The sequence below is a fragment of the Aspergillus alliaceus genome, assembly GCF_009176365.1.
Source record: "Aspergillus alliaceus strain CBS 536.65 unplaced genomic scaffold BDW43scaffold_26, whole genome shotgun sequence".
NCBI classification, from domain to species: Eukaryota; Fungi; Ascomycota; class Eurotiomycetes; order Eurotiales; family Aspergillaceae; genus Aspergillus; species Aspergillus alliaceus.
In genome coordinates this window covers 1,817-21,019 of record NW_022474709.1, presented here as the reverse complement: position 1 = coordinate 21,019, position 19,203 = coordinate 1,817, and the positions used below count along the sequence as shown (strand labels likewise).

At 51.0% G+C, this 19,203-nt stretch overlaps 6 protein-coding genes across 6 annotated transcripts; 2 read left to right on the top strand and 4 right to left on the bottom strand.

Moving 5' to 3' along the window:
• Position 1: 1 nt before the first annotated feature.
• Positions 2 to 2,059, bottom strand: BDW43DRAFT_101079 (major facilitator superfamily domain-containing protein). The gene has a single exon (XM_032037753.1). The coding sequence runs from the start codon at positions 1,541 to 1,543 to the stop codon at positions 125 to 127; it is 1,419 nt and encodes a 472-aa protein (XP_031899504.1). The 5' UTR covers positions 1,544 to 2,059; the 3' UTR covers positions 2 to 124.
• BDW43DRAFT_101080 (amidase signature domain-containing protein) lies at positions 2,060 to 4,662 on the top strand. The gene is made up of 6 exons (XM_032037754.1): positions 2,060 to 2,847; positions 2,904 to 3,315; positions 3,387 to 3,995; positions 4,057 to 4,245; positions 4,310 to 4,464; positions 4,529 to 4,662. Exons 1-5 carry the CDS (start codon positions 2,575 to 2,577, stop codon positions 4,441 to 4,443), a joined length of 1,617 nt encoding a protein of 538 aa, XP_031899503.1. The 5' UTR covers positions 2,060 to 2,574; the 3' UTR covers positions 4,444 to 4,464; positions 4,529 to 4,662.
• Positions 4,663 to 6,329: 1,667 nt separating this feature from the next.
• Positions 6,330 to 6,941, top strand: BDW43DRAFT_311745 (uncharacterized protein; the record flags this gene model as incomplete). Its single annotated transcript, XM_032047244.1, has 1 exon — positions 6,330 to 6,941. The coding sequence occupies one exon, from the start codon at positions 6,330 to 6,332 to the stop codon at positions 6,939 to 6,941; it is 612 nt and encodes a 203-aa protein (XP_031899502.1).
• A 214-nt stretch (positions 6,942 to 7,155) lies between these two features.
• BDW43DRAFT_319979 (MDR family MFS transporter) lies at positions 7,156 to 9,144 on the bottom strand (the record flags this gene model as incomplete). Its single annotated transcript, XM_032048998.1, has 4 exons — positions 7,156 to 7,937; positions 7,994 to 8,453; positions 8,507 to 8,844; positions 8,917 to 9,144. 4 exons carry the CDS (start codon positions 9,142 to 9,144, stop codon positions 7,185 to 7,187), a joined length of 1,779 nt encoding a protein of 592 aa, XP_031899501.1. The 3' UTR covers positions 7,156 to 7,184.
• Positions 9,145 to 9,488: 344 nt separating this feature from the next.
• Positions 9,489 to 13,867, bottom strand: BDW43DRAFT_278236 (non-ribosomal peptide synthetase). Its single transcript, XM_032042143.1, has one exon. It carries the CDS (start codon positions 13,506 to 13,508, stop codon positions 9,675 to 9,677), a length of 3,834 nt encoding a protein of 1,277 aa, XP_031899500.1. The 5' UTR covers positions 13,509 to 13,867; the 3' UTR covers positions 9,489 to 9,674.
• Positions 13,868 to 16,160: 2,293 nt separating this feature from the next.
• On the bottom strand, positions 16,161 to 18,707 carry BDW43DRAFT_101019 (putative protein kinase (Lkh1)). The gene is made up of 5 exons (XM_032037750.1): positions 17,703 to 18,707; positions 17,535 to 17,613; positions 17,135 to 17,482; positions 16,619 to 17,081; positions 16,161 to 16,565 (listed from the first exon to the last, which is right to left on the bottom strand). The coding sequence occupies exons 1-5, from the start codon at positions 18,534 to 18,536 to the stop codon at positions 16,355 to 16,357; spliced, it is 1,935 nt and encodes a 644-aa protein (XP_031899499.1). The 5' UTR covers positions 18,537 to 18,707; the 3' UTR covers positions 16,161 to 16,354.
• Positions 18,708 to 19,203: the final 496 nt, after the last annotated feature.

Below are 19,203 nucleotides of genomic sequence, written 5' to 3'. Positions count from 1 at the left end.
CCGTTTAGTTGCTTATCGGAATGCGCCGATAAGGTATCATTTATTGCCTGAGGTGACAAATAACGCTGACTACTCAACACAACACAATGACTATATATATCAATGTCAATAAACATACTCTACTTCACTCTTTCACCTTATAAATTGACCCCTCGACCATTTCCTCTTCTCTCTGCTCAACGCCATCCAGTCCTTCCCGTTGCTCTTTCGCTGTCATATATATGATACCACTCGTCCAAAGCATCAGAGCGATCGAACATCCGATCATGGCCCACATACCCTTGGTAAACCGGGGAGCAAATGTAGCAGAGTAGAACAGAATACTCCACCAAGCGTTAACAGCATTGCTCCCTAGATTCATACTAGCGATCACCACTGAGCGCAACCGATCATCTTGATACCGCATAACATCATTGCACCATGCGAAGAATGTAGCTTGACAGGCATATACCGCACCAGCCCAATAATAAGCTCCAAAGACCGTAGCGGTAGACGAGAATTGAGCTAATATAAGGGCCGACGTGACGATGCCAGTGATCCCAATGAAGAATCCAACCAAGTAGCGTTTCCCACCCATGAAGTCGGTCAATGTGGCCCAAAATAAGGTGGACACAATACCAACGGCTGGAACACCCGATGGGTAATTGTTCAGCTGCGAAACGGCGTACTTATTAGTCGGATGTGATTTCATGTAGAGTGCGAGAAGGGAGTTGGTTGAGAAGGATTCAGTTTCTCCGGCGATGATCCAGAGCATGACGAAGCCATACCAGTACCAGGTGCCGAATACCTTCTTAGCAAAGGCTAGGTTCAAGCGTGCCCTCACTGGGTTGGCTTCAGGCATGCGGGAGATAGCTAGGGCACGCTCGGAGGCTGAGAGATATGGCGCTCGGGTGGTGGAAGGAGTATCAGGGAACAAAAACAGTCCATAGAGTGCGATGGGAAGGGTGATCAGTCCATCGATGATAAACAGCCATCGCCAACCGGACAGTCCACGCGCTCCATCGAGCGATGAATGGATGCCGGACTGGATGAAGCCCCCGAACATAGTACCGGCAAGGCCAGAGGCAGTGAAGATGCCACTCCTCTTACCCAGCTCTTTCTCCGTATACCAGGCCCCGAGAATGTAGTGGGTTCCGACGAAGGTACTGGATTCCGCCAATCCTAAGAAAAACCGGATAGCCATGATGCCCTGAGGGTTGTGGACGGCAGCTGTGATCATGGTAAGACCACCCCAAAACACAATCATGACGGGGAAGAAAATGCGCGGAGCAATATAGGTCAGTGCTAAGTTGGAGGGGATTTGGCCTAGGATATACCCGACAGTGAAAACAGTGTTGATAACATTGAGTTGATTTCCCTGGAAGTTGAGTTCTTCCTTCATTCCCGACACATACGCATTGGATAGGTTGGAGCGATCTAGATAATTGAAAAAATACGTCAAACAACAGAATGAAAGGATGAAGAAGTCCAGCTTTCGCAGCAGCTTAGCCTCCCCAGGCCTCGACTCTTGACCCTTCAGATAGCTTTTGAAGTTGGTCAACATCGTGGGTATGGCAGCTTGATGCAGAACAGTGGAGGGCTTATTTCACAGTAGCTTTCTTCAGGCCTCTTTATACCACAATCAGACTAATCTGACTGTCTCATACTCGTACATCTTCCTTCTTCAAAAACTCTAAATGAAGTCGGCATGAGGACAGTCCGGGTTGCTAGCAGCCATCCCGTTCGCCCAGACACCGGTCCAACGCTCACCAATAGAAGGAAAGGTCGTACAGAGTGGAAGAGCGTCCAAGGTTGTCCATCTTGCGAGAAAGAAGCAAACCGCTTGGCGTTGATAAGTCCATCTATGTCTATCAGTCAGGATTCACGGTCCGGATGGTCCTCTCACTATCATCGGCGAAATCATTCCCAGATAAGGGCCGTGGAAGAGGCACTGGAATCAACCCATAACTATAATCATGTCGATAATGGTCGTCTAAATTACTGATTCAACATAATGATCCACTCTTGCATCGCATTAGATTCATTTAAAACCCCGCCTTTGCGAGTCTTATCACTTGACTTCGGCTTTCATTCCGGGAACCCCGCTTCTTCCAATGACATCGCGGAACCCTAACTTGCAACACCGGTTCAACCTGCGATACGAACCTGCTCGAGTGCCACTAACCGGATGTCAACTGCCGGGAAGTACATGAGCAGTAGATTAAGGCTGATAGGCCTCTTTTTCACCCGGTTACCACCACGACACCTTGCCCAGCTCAACTTCCTCGGCGATTGCCATAGGATACCTTAGCCGAGACAAAGGGGTAGTCAAGACAAAGCAGGTTTGACGATATCTCTTTACCTAGACACGGCACTAGAACCCTTTATCAGTGAGGAGACGTGAGGGGGTGCTAAAGATAACCTCTTCAATGCTTCTATCTCTTTCCCCGCAGTAATCCCTCGCGGCATTCATGCAGGGTACGATGCCGCGGCTCCTCTCTATAAGACGGATTCCAAATTCCCCAGCAATGCTACTCACGAACGGCATCACATCTCCTTCAAACCAATCAGAGTTACCTCCTGTACCCTGGCGAAATGGAGTCCTGGAAAGCGATCGCAAAAAGCAAACAAGAGGCGCTCAAAGCTGCCATTCCTCCTGAATGGGTAATTCCTGCCCACCTTCTACCCCCGGAGCACCAAGCAGACGTCACGTCTTTCCCACGACAGTCGGGATGGTTTACCACTCGCGAGCTGGAGATACTGTCCGCTTTGGCGCCCAGGATCCTGGCCCATATAGAGACAGGCTCCTGGACATCGGAGGAAGTGACGAAAGTATTTTGTAAGGCTGCCGCGGCAGCTCACCAATTGGTACATCCACTTCCTTCATTATGATTATCGAAAACTATTGACTAACATACATCAAGACCAACTGTCTTTCTGAGATCCTCTTCGACGAAGCCATCGCTCGAGCAAGAGAATTGGACGAACACCTGCGAAAAACAGGCAAACCAAAAGGCCCATTCCACGGCCTCCCAATCTCCCTCAAGGATAACTTCAACATCATCGGCAAAGACTCCACCGTAGGCTTCACATCGCTCGTCAATGATCCCGCCACATACAACAGCACGCTCACAGACCTCCTCCTGGATGCCGGAGCCGTGCTGTACGTGAAGACCAACGTACCGACAGCGATGATGATCGCCGAAACCGTCAACAACGTCTTCGGTCGTACCGTGAACCCACGCAATCGCAATCTGACATCCGGTGGTTCATCCGGAGGCGAATCAGCGCTGATCGCGTTCGGCGCGAGTCGCATCGGCGTTGGAACGGACATAGGTCAGTGACACCCCCAACCCCCGAAAAACTGGCCAACAACCAGCAAGCACTGACAACTCATTCCCGCCCAGGCGGCTCCCTCCGCATCCCAGCCGCCTGCACCGGCATCTTCACCCTCCGGCCCTCGTTCGGACGCTTCCCAAACCTTCAAACCCGCTCCGGTCTCGCCGGCCAGGAAGCCGTAAACAGCGTCAACGGCCCCATGGCCTCCACCCTCGAAGAAATAGCCCTCTACTCCAAAGCCGTCATCGACCAACAACCCTGGCTCAACGACCCCAAATGCCTCCCAATCCCCTGGCGCCCAACGGAGCCCAAGCACCGTCTCCGCTTCGCTGTAATGTGGCACGATGGGATCGTAACACCCACACCACCTGTCGCTCGCGCCCTCCAAGAAACAGTGCACCGGCTCCGACAGGCCGGACACGAGGTCATCGACTGGGCGCCAACGGGGCACCAGGAACTGCGCCAGCTGCTGCAGCGCAAATTTGTCGCGGACGGGGGTAAATCCGTGCGGGGGCTGCTGGCGCCAACGGGGGAGCCGTTCCGGGAGGAGATGGAGGATTATGAGAAGGCGACTGAGTTGGGGGTTCATGCGATGTGGCAGATACATTTGGAGCGGAATAGTCTGCAGATGGAGTATTTGCGACGGTGGAATGAGGCGGGGATTGATGGGATTCTTTGTATGATTTCTCTTGGGTTTGTGTGGCAGGATTGAGGTCTTTTGCTAACCTGTGGGTTTAGGTCCGACGACGCCGTATAGTTCGGTGGAGCACGGGAAGTTTGCGTATGTGGGATACACGGGGGTGTTCAATGTGCTCGATTACTCGGTTGTTTCGTTCCCGTGTGGAGTGAAGGCTAGTAAGATGTTGGATGGGCCGTATCAGAGTCACAGGGCGTTGAGTGAGGTGGATGATCGGATACAAAGGGATTGTACGTGCATATTCCCACCTTTTCATGGGTTGTTGAGACGCATTGCTAACCACCCGAGTTCTAGATGATGCATCGGCAGTGGACGGCATGCCGGTCAGCTTGCAATTGGTTGCACGCCGACTTGAAGAAGAGAAGGTCCTAATGATGACAGGGGTTGTGCTGCAAGCTGTGACGTCCGGTGTTAAGTCCAAGCTATAATCTATATAGGCGTCAATGAAGGTACTGTGGCAACGTAGGCATGAACATATTTACAACTAAGATAATGGCTAACATTAGGGGAAAGCGTACGATAACGGTAATCTATCTAGTCGTCTGTGCTTGTATCAACAAACGCACAGTTGCATTAGGGCCGAGTGGTAAATGCTTGGAGCACATAAGAGCAATTTGTTAGTTCAAATATATGTGCAATCCCCCGTGATATCAATTGCCTCGGGTCTATCTGGTCATAGCACACCACCGGGATTCGACGGCTCGGGCTCTTTGAGAACCGTGTGCTGACGAATCGAGAGAAGCGACACATTGGTCCTCTTTCACGTACCATCTCCACTAGGCTTCCAATGCAAAGCTTGGAACTAGGCTTTTAATGCTGAAACAGGTGCGATGTTCGTGCAGTGCTCTTGGATCACCGAGCATTTGGCGCGGGGTGAGGGGTGGTGAAAGATGGTACGGAGATCATTGGATGGCATGCGTCGTGCAGTCTGTTTTACCGAGTCTTGAGGCCATAATGGCGCAGAAACTGGGGGTAGGAAATTGCACTTGCCGTGATATAAATAATGTCGCTTACTCTTGGCCTCTGTAACCTGCATGTCCAGGACAAGGCTAGTGAAGTTTTTGTGTGATCGTATACCTTTTAGCCTTGTTCCTTTGGAAACAACACCAGATAGTACTATAAAATGGGGTGTATTGTGACTTCCTTACAAAGTTGTCAACAGTTAGGGTTATTGTGCATCCAACATACGCAATTTCGAATCCTAGTATTTGATTGATCGGGGCCAAATTCCACCCTTTACACCGTGACTCAGCAATAAACGACACGGCACAAATGTAGGGGAACTATTAGTGACATTTTCCATGGTTTCCAGGGGATGTTTTCTATATCTGTCCGACCAACACCCTCATTATCCTCGGCATTGCTGTAAATATCTCTGATAATGCCCCAATCAGTCTTGACAGAGGCACAGTAGTATCTTTAATGAGAAACTATCCGTGCCACGACGAGGACAACCCAACATCCCACCGATCAAGGCTCTCCCAAACACAAATAATGCCGAACCAGAACTGTGCGCAACCACTAAGACCTCCATCAACTGGCAAGCACCACCAAAACCAACCCATTTAACTCCCTTCAATAACCCTAACCCAATATCCAATATCGATTCGCAAGCCCCAACCACAAATTATCGCTTACCTAGCTCTCCACACTACCCCCCAGTGCCGGAACCCAAGCCCATAAAACTTCACAGCTGTAAGCCCTAAGCAGCAAAACCAGCGGGGAATGACGGTCCTACTAGAACCAAAGTGGACATCAGGCCTCCCTACTAAGTGCTGTGCACGTTCAACACAAAGTCCTAGCGCAGAGAGTAAGTTCACGGCCCCCAAATCTCCATCGCAGTGCAACCATACACGATCCCCCCGTTCATGATTGTTGGCCCCACGTGACTCACTTAAGAGACTATATTCTGCAGGCTATCGCTATGAAAGGTGGGGACTGGGGAGGCTTTTGCCCAATCAGGGGGGTTGTGTGCCTGTCGGTAGAGGCCGGATGGGCATTTTGGGGCCTTTGGGGGGTAGCGAGATTAGACCCATTGGGGGTGCGGTTTTAAATGAAGCTTGTGATCTGGTTACATTGAGTTGTGAGGAATGGTGTGAGGTGGTAGAGAAATGGGTGAGGGTTTATAAAAGGGGGAGTCCGGAGGTGGGGTGTTAGTTTTTTTTTTTTTTTTTTTTTTTTTTTTTGGGTGTTTTTGATACTATATTGCTGTTTATAGATACAATATAAAGAGTCTCAATACTCACTTATACCCACTACACTCAACCCTCTAAACCAAGCAAAGAAAAGGAAAGGAAAAGAAAAACAAATTGAAATGCATCCCAAACACCTCCTGCTCACCCTCGCCGCTACGCTCGTCAGTGCCAAAGAGGACAAAACCACAGTCCCCGGCTGGGATGCCACCGGCATCTCCTTCAGTATACCCACCTACACCGGCACCGCAGCCAGCGTAGCGGGGATCAACGCCGAGGAAACAACCTACCACATCAGCTGCACCAAGGGCGCCCCCAAGGAATACTGCCAGATCGATAAACCCTGGACCTTGATCCAGGGAAAAGAAACCTTCAGCATGACGGGGTCATACACGGTCGGAACGACGGAGACGGATCGCATCACTGCGACCCGGCACTATGACTGCAAGTTCAAGAACTATTCTGAGTCGGCTTCGTGCTCGTTCTCGGTGACGGTGACGGGGTCAGTGGGTGGGGGGCCGTGGTCGAGTTCCGCGTTGTTGGAGACGAGTATACCCAGTAGTAACGTTGGGTTTTATGATATGGTGGTTACTGGGGGTGTGGACAAGTTCACGAAGCCAGAGGCGACCAAGACGCCTGGTGCTGCGGCGGGTAAGCTGGTCAATGCTAGGGCGGTTGCTACTGGGGTGCCCTTGGCTGGGGCGGCGGCTGTTGCTGTCGCGGCGATGCTTTGATTGATTTATGTTTATGGGATGTTGGGGGAATGGAGGTTAATATTTTCATGCTGGTATGTAGCTCGTTTCAGAACTATATACATAAAGATGTAGCCATTCCCAAAACATTAATGTCCTTTCTGTTTATATGTATATATACCCGCAATATGGACAATTCCGAAAGGAGAAAATATGACCAAGTATAGATCCTAAAAAGCATGCTGAGTCTAGGATAGCTTCCCAAGCTCGAATTGAGGCTGAGACTCAAGGTGCGGAGACAGGTTGGCTCTCCTGGGATTCGGTATGCGGCTCCTTCTCCTTCAGCCCAGTTTTCGTCTCGATATGTTCCTTGCTGAGATGCTGACGAGTAATCAAAAGACTGAAGAGAAGTCCGCACGCTGATAGAGAGGCGTAGAGAATCCAGATGTTGCGCAGGCTCCACGCGTAAGCATCCTTCACCACACTGCGTTGAAACGTATCCTCGATCGACTGAATGACCATGATGTTAGCCGCGGCCTCTGGCCCGGTAAGTTCCTTCACTATCGAGTCAGATAGTCCAGCTGCGAGGAGCTCCGACTGGCGCGTATCCATGCTGTTCTGGAAAACCACTCCGCCAAGCACCACTGACATGGCCATGGCCATATTACGGATGAAGCCGAAGGTTGCAGTCGCGGCAGCGGTTTCATCCTGGGGTACATTGCTCTGCAGAGCAAGGAGAGGAGGGAAGAAAAGCAAACCACATCCTGCGCCTGCGACTACTTGGTAGCAGATGATCTTTGCAAGGGGTGACATAGCGCCGAAATCGATGAATAGACCGCTCCCCAGGAGTACGAGTGCGGTTCCGGTCCACACGATTTCGAGATAATGGCCGGTGCGGTGGATGATGATTCCGGCCGCAAGACTCAAGGCGGCTTCGGATAAGACAAATGGGAGAATTAGAAGGCCCGAGTGGAAAGGAGACGCTTCCTTGGCCGACTGGAAGAATAACGGGAGGTAATATTCTTGTCCGAGAAAAGCCTGTGGATCGTTAGAAGCATCCTATGTCTGTCTATGAGTGATGATTGGAGACTCACAAAGCCATGTGTGAACGCCACAATAAAGCAGGCAACATTAGAACGGCTTTTGAATACACCAAGCGGCATCAGCGGATACTTGGCCAGACGTTTTTCACTGTAAATAAAGATAAGTGACATCAGGCAGCCAAAAACAATGAGACAAATCACTTTCGGCGAATTCCAAGGGAAGGTATCTCCTCCGAAGTCAAGGCCCAGCAGAACCATAACCGCCAGCCCGAGAATAGAGAAGCTACCGAACCAATCGACTGCTTTGATGCCATCTATAACTCCGGTCTTTGGGTTGTGTACATCTAGGAATAACAGGAGAAGTACAAAGGCTGTTCCACAAACAGGCAGATTGATCCAGAAGATCCACCTCCAGGAAACTGACTGGGTGAAGGCACCGCCAACAATGGGGCCTAACGCTCCGGCAATTGCCCAGATAAACTCAATGAGGCCCAAGAAAAGGCTGCGGAGTCTGTGATCCGTCAGTCCCAAATGCAATATAAGCCTTCGAATGAAAATTATTACCGGACACTAAAGAGGTCGGAGATAGTGATAGTAATTAGCTGGATGAGCCCACCTCCTGCGATACCTTGTACACCACGTCCTGCAATCAGCATAGGCATGTTGATAGCTTTGGCACAGATAATCGATGCTCCAAAGAACAAGGCTACAGCCAACAGAAGAATCGGCTTGCGTCCCCAGATATCGGACAGGTTTGCCCAGATGTTAGAGCTGGCCGCATTAGCAATTAGGTATGCACCACCAATCCATACATAGCCTCTGCCTGAATGCAGCTCTGCGGAGATAGTTGGGGTTGCTGTTGCCACAATGGTCTGATCAAGAGCGGAGATGAAGAGACTGAGCTAGATTCAGCGTCAGTTAACAGGGTGTAAATTTATACCTTCGGAGATATCAAGTGCAGAGGAGCAACTTACTGAAAGAGCAAGCATGATGGCGACGATCCTCCAATTGCTGCGAGATTCGCCCTCAGCCGCGTCCGCCTCGCGTGGCTCATCCTGTGTTGACGAGGGTAGTTGACTCATTTCAAATACAGTATTGCTCAGGTTGGGTGCATTTCCATTGTAGGGTTCGGAGATAGCTGTTTCTACTTCATGATGACCGGACCCATCTGCGAGATCACCGCTAGACGGAGACAGTGCCATTACGCAGACTAAGCAAAGAGAAAAATTATTAAACTATGCAGAGAGTCCTCCTTTGGAATAAGAGAGAGAGAGAGAGACTGACTGAATATAGAATCGCCTTCGCTGACCGATAGATCGGAACTAACTCATGTTTGTCTTGTTTGTCGCCATTTCTTTTTTTTCTTTCTTTTCTTGTCCCGCAACCTGAATGGGCTCTGATTGGTCCGGAAGGTGACATGTCATAAGCCACCAATCGCGTTTACTCGTTCTATCATATATGATCCATGATAGTACTTAGTGCAGTACCTTACATATACTACCTGCTATTAAATAGAAGGAGAAAACAGTGATATTGAAAACAGAACTTAATATGGACGAAGATCTTCGACAATTTGATATAGCACTGCAACTCTATTTATCTGATATCATAAAATCCTTGGTATAACATGTCTATCCTCCCTATATGTACCCCGAAAGAAGAAATCAAAAGAAAAAGATTAAATACTTTCCGTGACGCTCAAAATGATGGGGCCGAGACCAACTGGAAAGGTCTAAATTGGCTCATCCCGCGGCTCAACAAGGACTTCATTCACCGAGACATGTTCGGGCTGACGCAGGGCGTACACGATCGAATTCGCGATATCTTCTGGATCGAGGATCTTAGCTCCGGATGGCTCTCCGTACTTCTTCACAGCCTCTGTGTCCGTGGACATATTTAGAAGGGGCGTAGACGTGTTGCCGGGTTGAATACTGGTCACGCGCAAGCCGGTGCCCGCTGTTTCCAGCCGCAGGGACTGGAGCGTGGCCTCAACGAAGAACTTGCTGGCGGAGTAGACGCCAAGACCAGGGAAGACCTTGCGGCCAGCATCAGAAGAGATGGCAACAATATGGCCGCGGCTCCGTGAGAGCATGCCCGGTACAGTGGCAGACAGGCAGTGCAAGAGACCCTTGCAATTGACGTCGACCGTGCGTTCCCACTCATCGGTCTTCACATTCGCCATCATGGTAAAGTACATGACGCCAGCACACGAAACCAGGATGTCAACGGGACCCAGCTCCTCACTCGCCGCACGAAGAAGGGCTTCGACTTGCTCACGGTTCGTGACATCGGTCGGGTGTGCGATCACCTTCACTCCGTGAGCTGTGATACGACCCTTGACCGATTCGAGTGCGTCCACGCGCCGGGCGGCCAGGGCGACGTTGCAGCCTTCTCGAGCCAGAGCCACGGCCACCGCAGCGCCAATGCCAGAAGATGCACCGGTAACCACGGCCACTTTCCCGCTGAGCGGACCTCTAGGCTTTGGTGAGCCCGCCAGAGCATGTTGCCGGGAGGGAGGCCGGGTCAGCCAGCCTCGGGCGAACCAATGACGTGTGTAGGTTTCGAGTAAAGCCCGGCCCACCTGGGGCCGTTCAAGGTCTGCCAAGAACGGCTGGGTCGCGGCGTTATCGAGCACAACGATGCCCCGGAGGAAGTCAACGGTGGGCATGCCACTACGGAGGATATCGACCGTGAATGCGCCGTCGCCGCCTTTCACGGGGCCTCTTTTTTGAGTCCACATGCCCACCCACTCATCCCAGCCAAGGGGTTGGGTGGGATACCCAAGCTCGCGAAGCGCCTCGAAGACGGAGTTCATGCTGAGCGGATTCGGGTCACCCAGGTGGAAGACCGTTTGGTCAGCCTGATTCTGAGTGGCTAGGTGGACAATGGCCTTGCTGACGAAGTCCACTGGGGTCATTTCCGCGCGCCACCCGTCCACGTTAGGGGCATATCCGAGATGAATTGACTCGACAATTAGGGCCGTGAGAAGGTCCCATGCGTTGGCAGCACCAGTCGAGCTATGGCCACTGATGGTGCCGGCTCGGTGGATTTTCACCGGCAGCCCGCGACGACCGGCCTCGAGGACGAGCTGCTCAGCTACCCACTTCGTCTGCCCATACCCATCCAGCAGCTTCTCCGGAACTTGTTCCACGTCCAAGAGGGCATCCTCCGGCCAGCCAGTCTCTCCCGAGGAAGGCAACACTCCGTTCGTGGAGACGTATTGCACGGTCGCGCCTCCCCTACAAGCCAGGCGGAGCACTTCTCGGGTGCCACCGACATTCGGGCCGCGCAACGCCGCGTATGGGTATACCAGGTTCACAGTCGCCGCCGCGTGGACAATGACTTGGACGCGGCTTGCGAGCTCGTCGAAAGTATTTGGGGACAGGCCAAAACGAGTTCGCGAAAGGTTGCCCGGGAGAATCTCGACCCGTTCCATAATTGAGTCGCGCCACAATCCCAAATCCAAGAGGTTCCGGCGGATACGTGCAATACCACCGGGCTGGTCATCATTGGCGGGTTCGTTGAACCGCACCAAGCATATGATACGAGCTGACGTGTGCTCCACCAGGTCATGAAGCAAAAATGCTCCCAAGAAGCCGGTCACACCAGTCAACAGCACGGTATCCGCGGTGTTGATGGAGGAAGCCGTAACCTTGTAGGGTGTAATATCATCATCCAAGGTAGAGTCGGCCCGTAAGACGGCCGGGAGATCTGCTTGTACAGCAGCAGTGTGCCCATCCCTGATCGCCCGGACGGTTTCCAAATGGCCTGTTAGGGTGGTGTTCTCGGCGAGACGGGTGATAGGAACGCGGAAGCCGAAATGTCTAGATAGCCTGGAGGATAAATCGGCCAGAGACAAGGAGTGTCCACCGAGATCAAAGAAGTTATCACTAGGCTTTAAAAGCGTGCGTGACGTTTTCAGGACAGCTGCCCAGATGGACGCCACCTCATCCAGGCTAATCGAGTCTTTTACCGGCTGGTTCCCTCCATTGACCAACTTGGGACTCTGGGGTGGCGGCAGGTTCTTGAGGTCGACTTTACCCGTGACTTCGTGGGTCGGCAAATCCTCCAACTCCACCCATAGAGCAGGAATCATATAATGTGCCAAGTGAGGAGCCAGAGTGCGACGTGCCGCCGGGCTGTGCCCGGAATCATTGATCTCCACCTTGGGGCGATCGGCAGACTTCTCATGTTCGGGCACAATATACGCCACCAACTGTCGTTCCAAGCCTTCCCCGTAGGCCACCACCGCGCAACGGGAGACCGCCAAATGGGTCACGATTTCATATTCAACTTTAGCCGGCACCACGGAATACCCACGCAGCTTGATCATCGCCCCAACACGCCCCGTAATTTCAAGAAGGCCTGACGGGAGCAGTCGCGCAATATCTCCCGTCCGGTACAAGCGCGAGTCGGTATTAGAATCGAAGGGATTCGTGACGAACGCCTTGGCCGTTGTCTCTGGAAGATTAAGGTATCCGCGGGCGAGTTGAGGACCTGCCAAAAAGAGCTCTCCACTCATGCCAACGTCGACCTTTTGCAGTGACTCGTCCAGGACGTACGTATTCTCTGGGTCAATCGGTGGTCCCACGGGACAATACAATGCTTCGCCGTCAATCTGCTGCAGCATCTCCCGAATATCCCCGCAGGCGATCTCATGGGTTTCACATGCGCTATAGCAATTCAGCAGCCGCGTTTGGGGGAAAGCATTGCCCGCCCGACGGGCTAGATCAGTCGTTACCACCTCGCCATTGAACCACAAGGTTCGCAAATCAGGCAACCGGTCGCCAACGTGGGGGTGACGAGCGAGAACCGTGGCCAAGAGGGTGGGCGTCATCAGCGTTTCCGTGACTTTCTTGGCCGCCAGCAGGTCAACGAGCGCCGCCGGGTCATAACTAACATCATCCGGTACAGCGACCACCGTCGCTCCGCGCAGAAGAGGGCGCAAAATTTCCCAAACAAAGAAGACATTGCAAGCAACCCGATCTCCCGGTTGGAGGTCCGATATCCCGAATCTCAGATTATAGGAGAGAACGGCAGCCCGGTGGGGGTTTGCGATACCTTTAGGCTTGCCTGTCGTCCCCGACGAATATGACACAAATGCCAGTCGATCCAAGTCGTCATCTGCCGGAAGTGGGGATGGCTCTGCCACATGCCCATTGGCCTTTGGCGCTGGCTCATCCTGAATGATGACGGGGACGCTGGCTTTGATCTTGCCAACCTCTGCCCGATTTGTGATGACGACCGTTGGCTTTCCATCCTCGATCACATCGGCCAAGAGACCGGGCGGATAAGCCAGCTCCAGAACTAGGAATGCACCGCCAGCCCGAAGGGCAGCGAGGCAGGCAACCACATAGTCCGCACTGCGCGGTAGTAGGACCCCCACGAGGCTGTCACGACCAACCCCGTAGCCACGCAGGCGACGAGTCAAGGCCTCCACCTCTTGATCTAGTTCGGTATATGTGTATGTAATTTTGTCATCTTCTAGTGCCACGGCATCAGGAGTCGCCTGGACCTGTTGTGTGAAGAGAGCGGAGAGATCTTTGGCGGTATCAATGATCGACATGGTACCGTTACCCAAGGTAAAGAGGAATTGAGGAGGAGGGGGGGAGGAGGAGAAAGTAGAAGGAGAAGGAGAAAGCGAGTGGGTTATTCACGACATGCAATGGTTGAGGAAGAGAGGGTATTTAAGGGGAGGGTGGGTGTTTAACTATTAGAGGCCAAAGAGAATTGTTTGTTAGTCAGGGATACTCCTAACCATTGATGAGAGGAATGGAAGGGAATAAATAAGGACGAGTCACCTGCAGTTGCCTTTTCTTCTCGGGTCTAGAGAATTCTTTGGAAAACAAGGACGGGCGACATTTTGGGCCATGGTCATTGAGACCAATGACTTTAGCGTGAGAGAGGAGAGTGGGGGGGGGGGCGTATATTATTATTGCTATTGACATTGAAACGAATATGATTTATGGTCGAAGATGCTAAGCTTAGAACGGGGTTCTTATACCCAGATAGGTTAGACAAACCCAACACACGTTGTCAAGCTTGCAAAAAAGACCAGGACAGACCTCATCGATCGGGGGCCATTCCTTTCCCATCTCTAGTGCCAACTATAACTTAAAGAGGGCTGGTTACCGGAAAAGGGGAATTACCCTTCTTAGATCAACATCTCGATCTTTGTATCTCTATCTTTATATTTACATAATTATATACATTTATCTAGATAAAATAAATATCACTTAATAACTTTCCCACCCACCTTTTCCCCCATACTCCACTCTCTCCTTCTGGGGCTCTTTCTCCTTTCCCGATCCCCGTGACCCACTTTCACATGCATTATAGACATTCGCCTCTGATGCCTCTTGTCCAAATCGGTTCAATTCCTCTCAACACTTTTCGCTCTGTGGAACAGCTTCGAAAAGAACAAGAGTAGCTGTATGATTGACAATGTGATTGGCTGTGATGATACATTAGTCCCTGTACTACTACTTTACCGGGGCTCAGAAACACTACCCAATTACAGGGCCACCTGCATATCTACGTGTATATATATATATATATATATATATATTATTACGCGACGACTACTATCATAGGAGACATCGATGCATAGGGATTCGATCCAGCCTGGGTGAGATTATCTTCATGTTCTCAGGGAACACTTGTATATAGGACGCGTTGACTTCAAAATTGTCTATCTGTTCATATCAAAATTAGTGGGCCAAAGAGTACATTAGACAGAGGAAATTGATAAGACATTCAGGCCTTATCGCACGTGACGTAGCACGGCCCCTCTCCTCTTTGGGATCGCGGTGTCGCGTGCCGCATGTTGCATGCCGCAGATCACGTGTGTGTTTGCTTGGTTTGATGTTGTATCACGTGTTAATACTAGTGTCCGGTGCTGACCAGAACGAGAACCCCATAGCTGGACACCGCTGCACAGGCGACGGCTGCTGTGCTACTGGAGGGCTGAGATCGTAGGCGTCCAAGGTGTGTCCGCTGAGAGATGAGGGTGTAACGCCTGTCAGGGAGGACTTGTGCGGGTATGTCTCCCCCAGTTTGATTGGGAATGCGGTGTAGAGCTAGAGGGGCGAGTGCTTCATCTTTCCGGTGGGGCTTCGTGTCTCGGGTGTCAGGGCCAAAATATATACAGATGAGCCGCGATAATAGTGGCGCAGGTCGTTCATTGATGAATTAGCCCCTGGCCGGTATTCGGGGATGTTTCACTCCTGACTGGTTGGTGTTGGTTAATAAGTTAGTAGTTCGTTGTGTTGACCATGTCGGAACTGGATTGATATAGAGGATGGGGATCGTGGGTGGAAAACTCAATGAGAGGCTCAAAAGGAAAAGGAGGGGTATCGTATTGTATCCCTGTGTAATCCATGCCACTAGCGATATCAATCACCACCAAGGACCCAACAAGGAACAAAAAGAGAAAAAAAAAAAATAAAAATAAAAAAATAAAAAAAAAAAGAGAAGCGGTCGTTAATATATAGAGGTCGTATAGTCCTATAAATACAAAGGCAAGACATCAAAAATCCCTCCGGAAGCCGCCACCGACAGGGCGAGGAAGAACATGCGAAGGTATCATTCGGCTATTCTGGCGACTCGAGGTCACTAGTAGACGGAGCGGCCATATCACGCACTACCGCGAGAACGGAAAAACAAAACAAAACCATATACCAGACAACTATGCAAGATATAATCCTGTATCATATCACCAGAGCGCCCCACAAGACGAGGAATAAAATCCGATATAATAGTGAAAAGCACATCCACGATGCGGAGAAGATATCAAACGAGGAAAAGGAGAGACGGAGACGAAAACAAAACCAGATCCCACAACCCCCGAATCCTGACCCCCACGTGTAAATAGTAGAAGGGAATAAGATAAAACAAGCATGTCCTCCGTGATAAATAAATAAATAAAGTGACCCCATACTGGTGTCGTTACACTTTTGGCCATCTATTTCGCTGGACCCCTTCAGACGTCGATGGCGTTTTCGGATGGCCGCCAAAGGACACATTACCCAGCAGACACTTCACTTCCGCCCCATGGAGATGACCTGCCAGCAGTCACCACTGCTTTACCGGTCATCGTCGGCATGGCTGCCATCCCAATGATGCCTATATCCAAAAGAATGAACCATCTATCATAACCTATAAGCCCGTACGCAGGCAATTTACAGACTGGTGTGGCCGTCGGGGCACCAGTACCATATATCGACCCGAGATCAACCCCACGACGAGAGTTCGCTATAAAGATACCCGGTCATGGGAAAGGCAGCCTAGCGGCGTTGGGTGTTGCGCTGCAACTGTTCCCCGATCCGCAGAGCTTCGGTGCCATCATCCACGAGTGATTCTTTGAACCATGGGTGCTTCAGAGCCTCCTTGGCGGAGATCCGATTCTTGGGGTCATAAACGAAAATGCGCTGGAGAAGATCCAGGAACAAACGGTGGAACTTGGTAGTGGTGGGAATAAAATCCTGCGAGAATTAGCACAGATCCCGCAAGCGAGCTAGATGACCAAGGACATACAGTCAATTGTTTCATCGCCCTCACGTACTTCCGTGAGGCACGAGTAGTTTCGTCGTTAGGGTAATCGAGCTTGTTGCGATTGAAGTATCTAGGGTTAATTAGCACTTTCCTAGCAATTGGTGTGGTGACAACAGAACATACTTAGATGACTGGTTCTGGCTCCCACTCCGACCGCCTTGCATCACTTGTCTCACGAGTCGAGTATCAATCCGGTCGCCTATTACGGCCTCCATCATGGCAAGGTGTTCTAGATTATCATGGGTCTGGAAAAGAGCATCACCGGTGAAGAACTCAACCAGTATACATCCGATACTCCATATATCGCACGGGAAACTCCAGCCGAGATTCAAGATAATCTCAGGCGCCCGGTAATGTCTGGTGGAGACGACAGAGGAGTGATATTCGTCATCAAAGGTGGCGGATCCAAAATCAATCAGACGAATCTCGCTATCCAACAGGACACGCCTTTGACGCGCGCTGCGGGAGATTGCGTGTGACGATGATGGGATCGTGCGATTGTACGTGAATGTTTGATATGCATTACTAACAAGGAGAATATTTTCGGGCTTTAGGTCAGTGTGAATGAGGTTCAGATCATGAAGAACTGTGAGGGATCAGTATCGAATTACCAACATCATGGGAAATGGAAGAACTTACACGCCACGCTGGTAAAAAGCTGACGAGCAAAGTTTTGGATTTGGCTGCTGGGAAATGGAACGAAGCCGTTGCCCTTCAGAAAGTCAAATACACTTTGCCCAAGCAAATCGGTGACGATGCATATGTGGTTCCTATAGTCAAAGCAATCGCGCAGATGGATACATTTGTTCCGATTTTGTCTGTCATTCGAAGCCAAAGTGGACAGCACTCGAAGCTCAATCCGTGACGCGTCACGATACTTTTGAATGGAACGAATGATCTTGACTGCACAGCGAGTCTTCCGCTGCTTATCATACGCTTCAACCACCTTCCCAAATGTCCCCTGTCCAAGGAGCTTGATGATTGAATCTTGGAGAGTCAGTCTAATAAGTACCATAGATTGACCACGGGCGCGACTTACATCGGTCTGTTAACGGGGTATCTGACGTTACAACATAATGGCCATCATCGTCATCAAACTTTTCTCCTCGGTTTGCGTACTATAGTGTGTGAGACACTGCGGGTACCTAGAACAGAGAGAGAGAAAAAAAAAAAAGGGGGGGGTGAGGAAGGAGTGCAAGCTACTTACATCCCGGACTACAGGCACTGGAACATCTTTCGCCTTGATGATCGGCTTGGGAGGTGGGATGTAATTCAAGAACGCATCGCCGGCATTCTCCAACTCTCGCCGTTTCTGCTCATCTCGAACAGATTTTCGGGTGGTCACCCGTTTCCGTTTTTGGCCAATATTGGCATCCTCGTAGTAAACACCATTGCTCGCACCAGAGCTTCCCTGCGAGAGCGAGGTCGGCGCCGTTGTTTGCAACGACGTCGTCCGATCCGTTGAAATCGAGGTAGCCGACGAATCTTCTCCATAATGCTGAGGATTGATCGAAAATGATGGACGATCATAATATCCTACATCGTATGCTGTCTCGACTCCGGTGCGCCGCTTCTTTCCCGCGGGCTGAGGCAAATTGCCGCTGGGGGCCGCCGTCACAGTGGATGTCGTCGCGAAACTGCGAGAGGAGCCGCCGTTGGACTGCTCCGGCGGCGGGGTATCATCGATGACGATGACTTCCTTGGGGATGCCGTTCTTGTAGAATTCGCCCCAATCTGGCTTTTTCCTCCTTCCGGACTGCGTTGGGGCAGTGCTCGCGCTGATACCATTGTGGGTCGGGGCCATGGTTGCCGTGGTTGTCGGCGTGGGAGCCGCCGAGACGATCTTTGGAGATTGCGTGAACGGCAAGGAGGCCGTTGCCGGATTGACGGCGTAGGGATAAGTGGTGGCGAGGCGAGAGGTGGCCGCAGCGGACGTGGTCGGATACGAAGGGTTCGGTTGGTAGGGCGGGTGGTGAGGGTATCCGTAGTGTTGCTGGTGATGCGTAGGATGTGTCGCGGTGGCGGTGGAGGGAGTCGACATGATGAGGAGAGAAATCCAGCCGGTCGTCCGAACGGCGGATGCTGGCGAGGGGAGGGAAGGGTTATGGAGAGAGGACGAGGTTTAACACCGTCGGATCGCAGTAGACCGTCGTAATCTACTTTTGGGGGGTGTGAAAAGACAGGGGACTCGAAACACCAGGTCGGAAACCCGGAGTTTCTCGTAATGAACCCAGTCGATTGAAAGACGACTAATCCGATTGACAGCGCAATAAAATGAAATAAAGCGAGTTGGCTCAAGAAGCGTAGAAAGAGAGGTGAGGCAATGGAGACAGGAGAGGAAGGGGAGAAGAGTAAGAATGGAAGTGGTTTGAGAGGCGTGGGGGATGACTTTGAGAGGCGGTCGGAGAAGAAGTAGCCTTCACAACAAGAACAAGGTATGGGAAGAAATGGAAATGGATTGGAAAAAGAGGATGATAAGAGGGAACGGTAGGATTCAGGTTTGTCTCATTTGCTTCGGTTTGACAATGGGCTGTACCATTGGCATCGAGCCTATTCGGTTTCGGTACGTAAAAAGGCAGGGGAGAGCAGGTGATAGAGTATTATTACCTGGGGGAAAAAAGAGAGGGAATGAGAATGTTGAGGCTAAATGACCCAGACCGTATAAAATAATCATAAATAATAATAAAAAAAGAAGAATAAGAATCAGG

Bases quoted from the DNA above. Each gene is read 5' to 3' on its own strand.
- BDW43DRAFT_101079 (XM_032037753.1), bottom strand. From the start codon at position 1,543: ATGTTGACCAACTTCAAAAGCTATCTGAAGGGTCAAGAGTCGAGGCCT.
- BDW43DRAFT_101080 (XM_032037754.1), top strand. From the start codon at position 2,575: ATGGAGTCCTGGAAAGCGATCGCAAAAAGCAAACAAGAGGCGCTCAAA. The intron at 3,316-3,386 runs GTCAGTGACACC...ATTCCCGCCCAG, and splicing joins CGGCGTTGGAACGGACATAG to GCGGCTCCCTCCGCATCCCA. The intron at 3,996-4,056 runs GTATGATTTCTC...CTGTGGGTTTAG, and splicing joins GGGGATTGATGGGATTCTTT to GTCCGACGACGCCGTATAGT.
- BDW43DRAFT_278236 (XM_032042143.1), bottom strand. From the start codon at position 13,508: ATGTCGATCATTGATACCGCCAAAGATCTCTCCGCTCTCTTCACACAA.
- BDW43DRAFT_101019 (XM_032037750.1), bottom strand. From the start codon at position 18,536: ATGTCGACTCCCTCCACCGCCACCGCGACACATCCTACGCATCACCAG. The intron at 17,483-17,534 runs GTAAGTCGCGCC...TGACTCTCCAAG, and splicing joins TACCCCGTTAACAGACCGAT to ATTCAATCATCAAGCTCCTT. The intron at 17,082-17,134 runs GTAAGTTCTTCC...GATCCCTCACAG, and splicing joins GCTTTTTACCAGCGTGGCGT to TTCTTCATGATCTGAACCTC.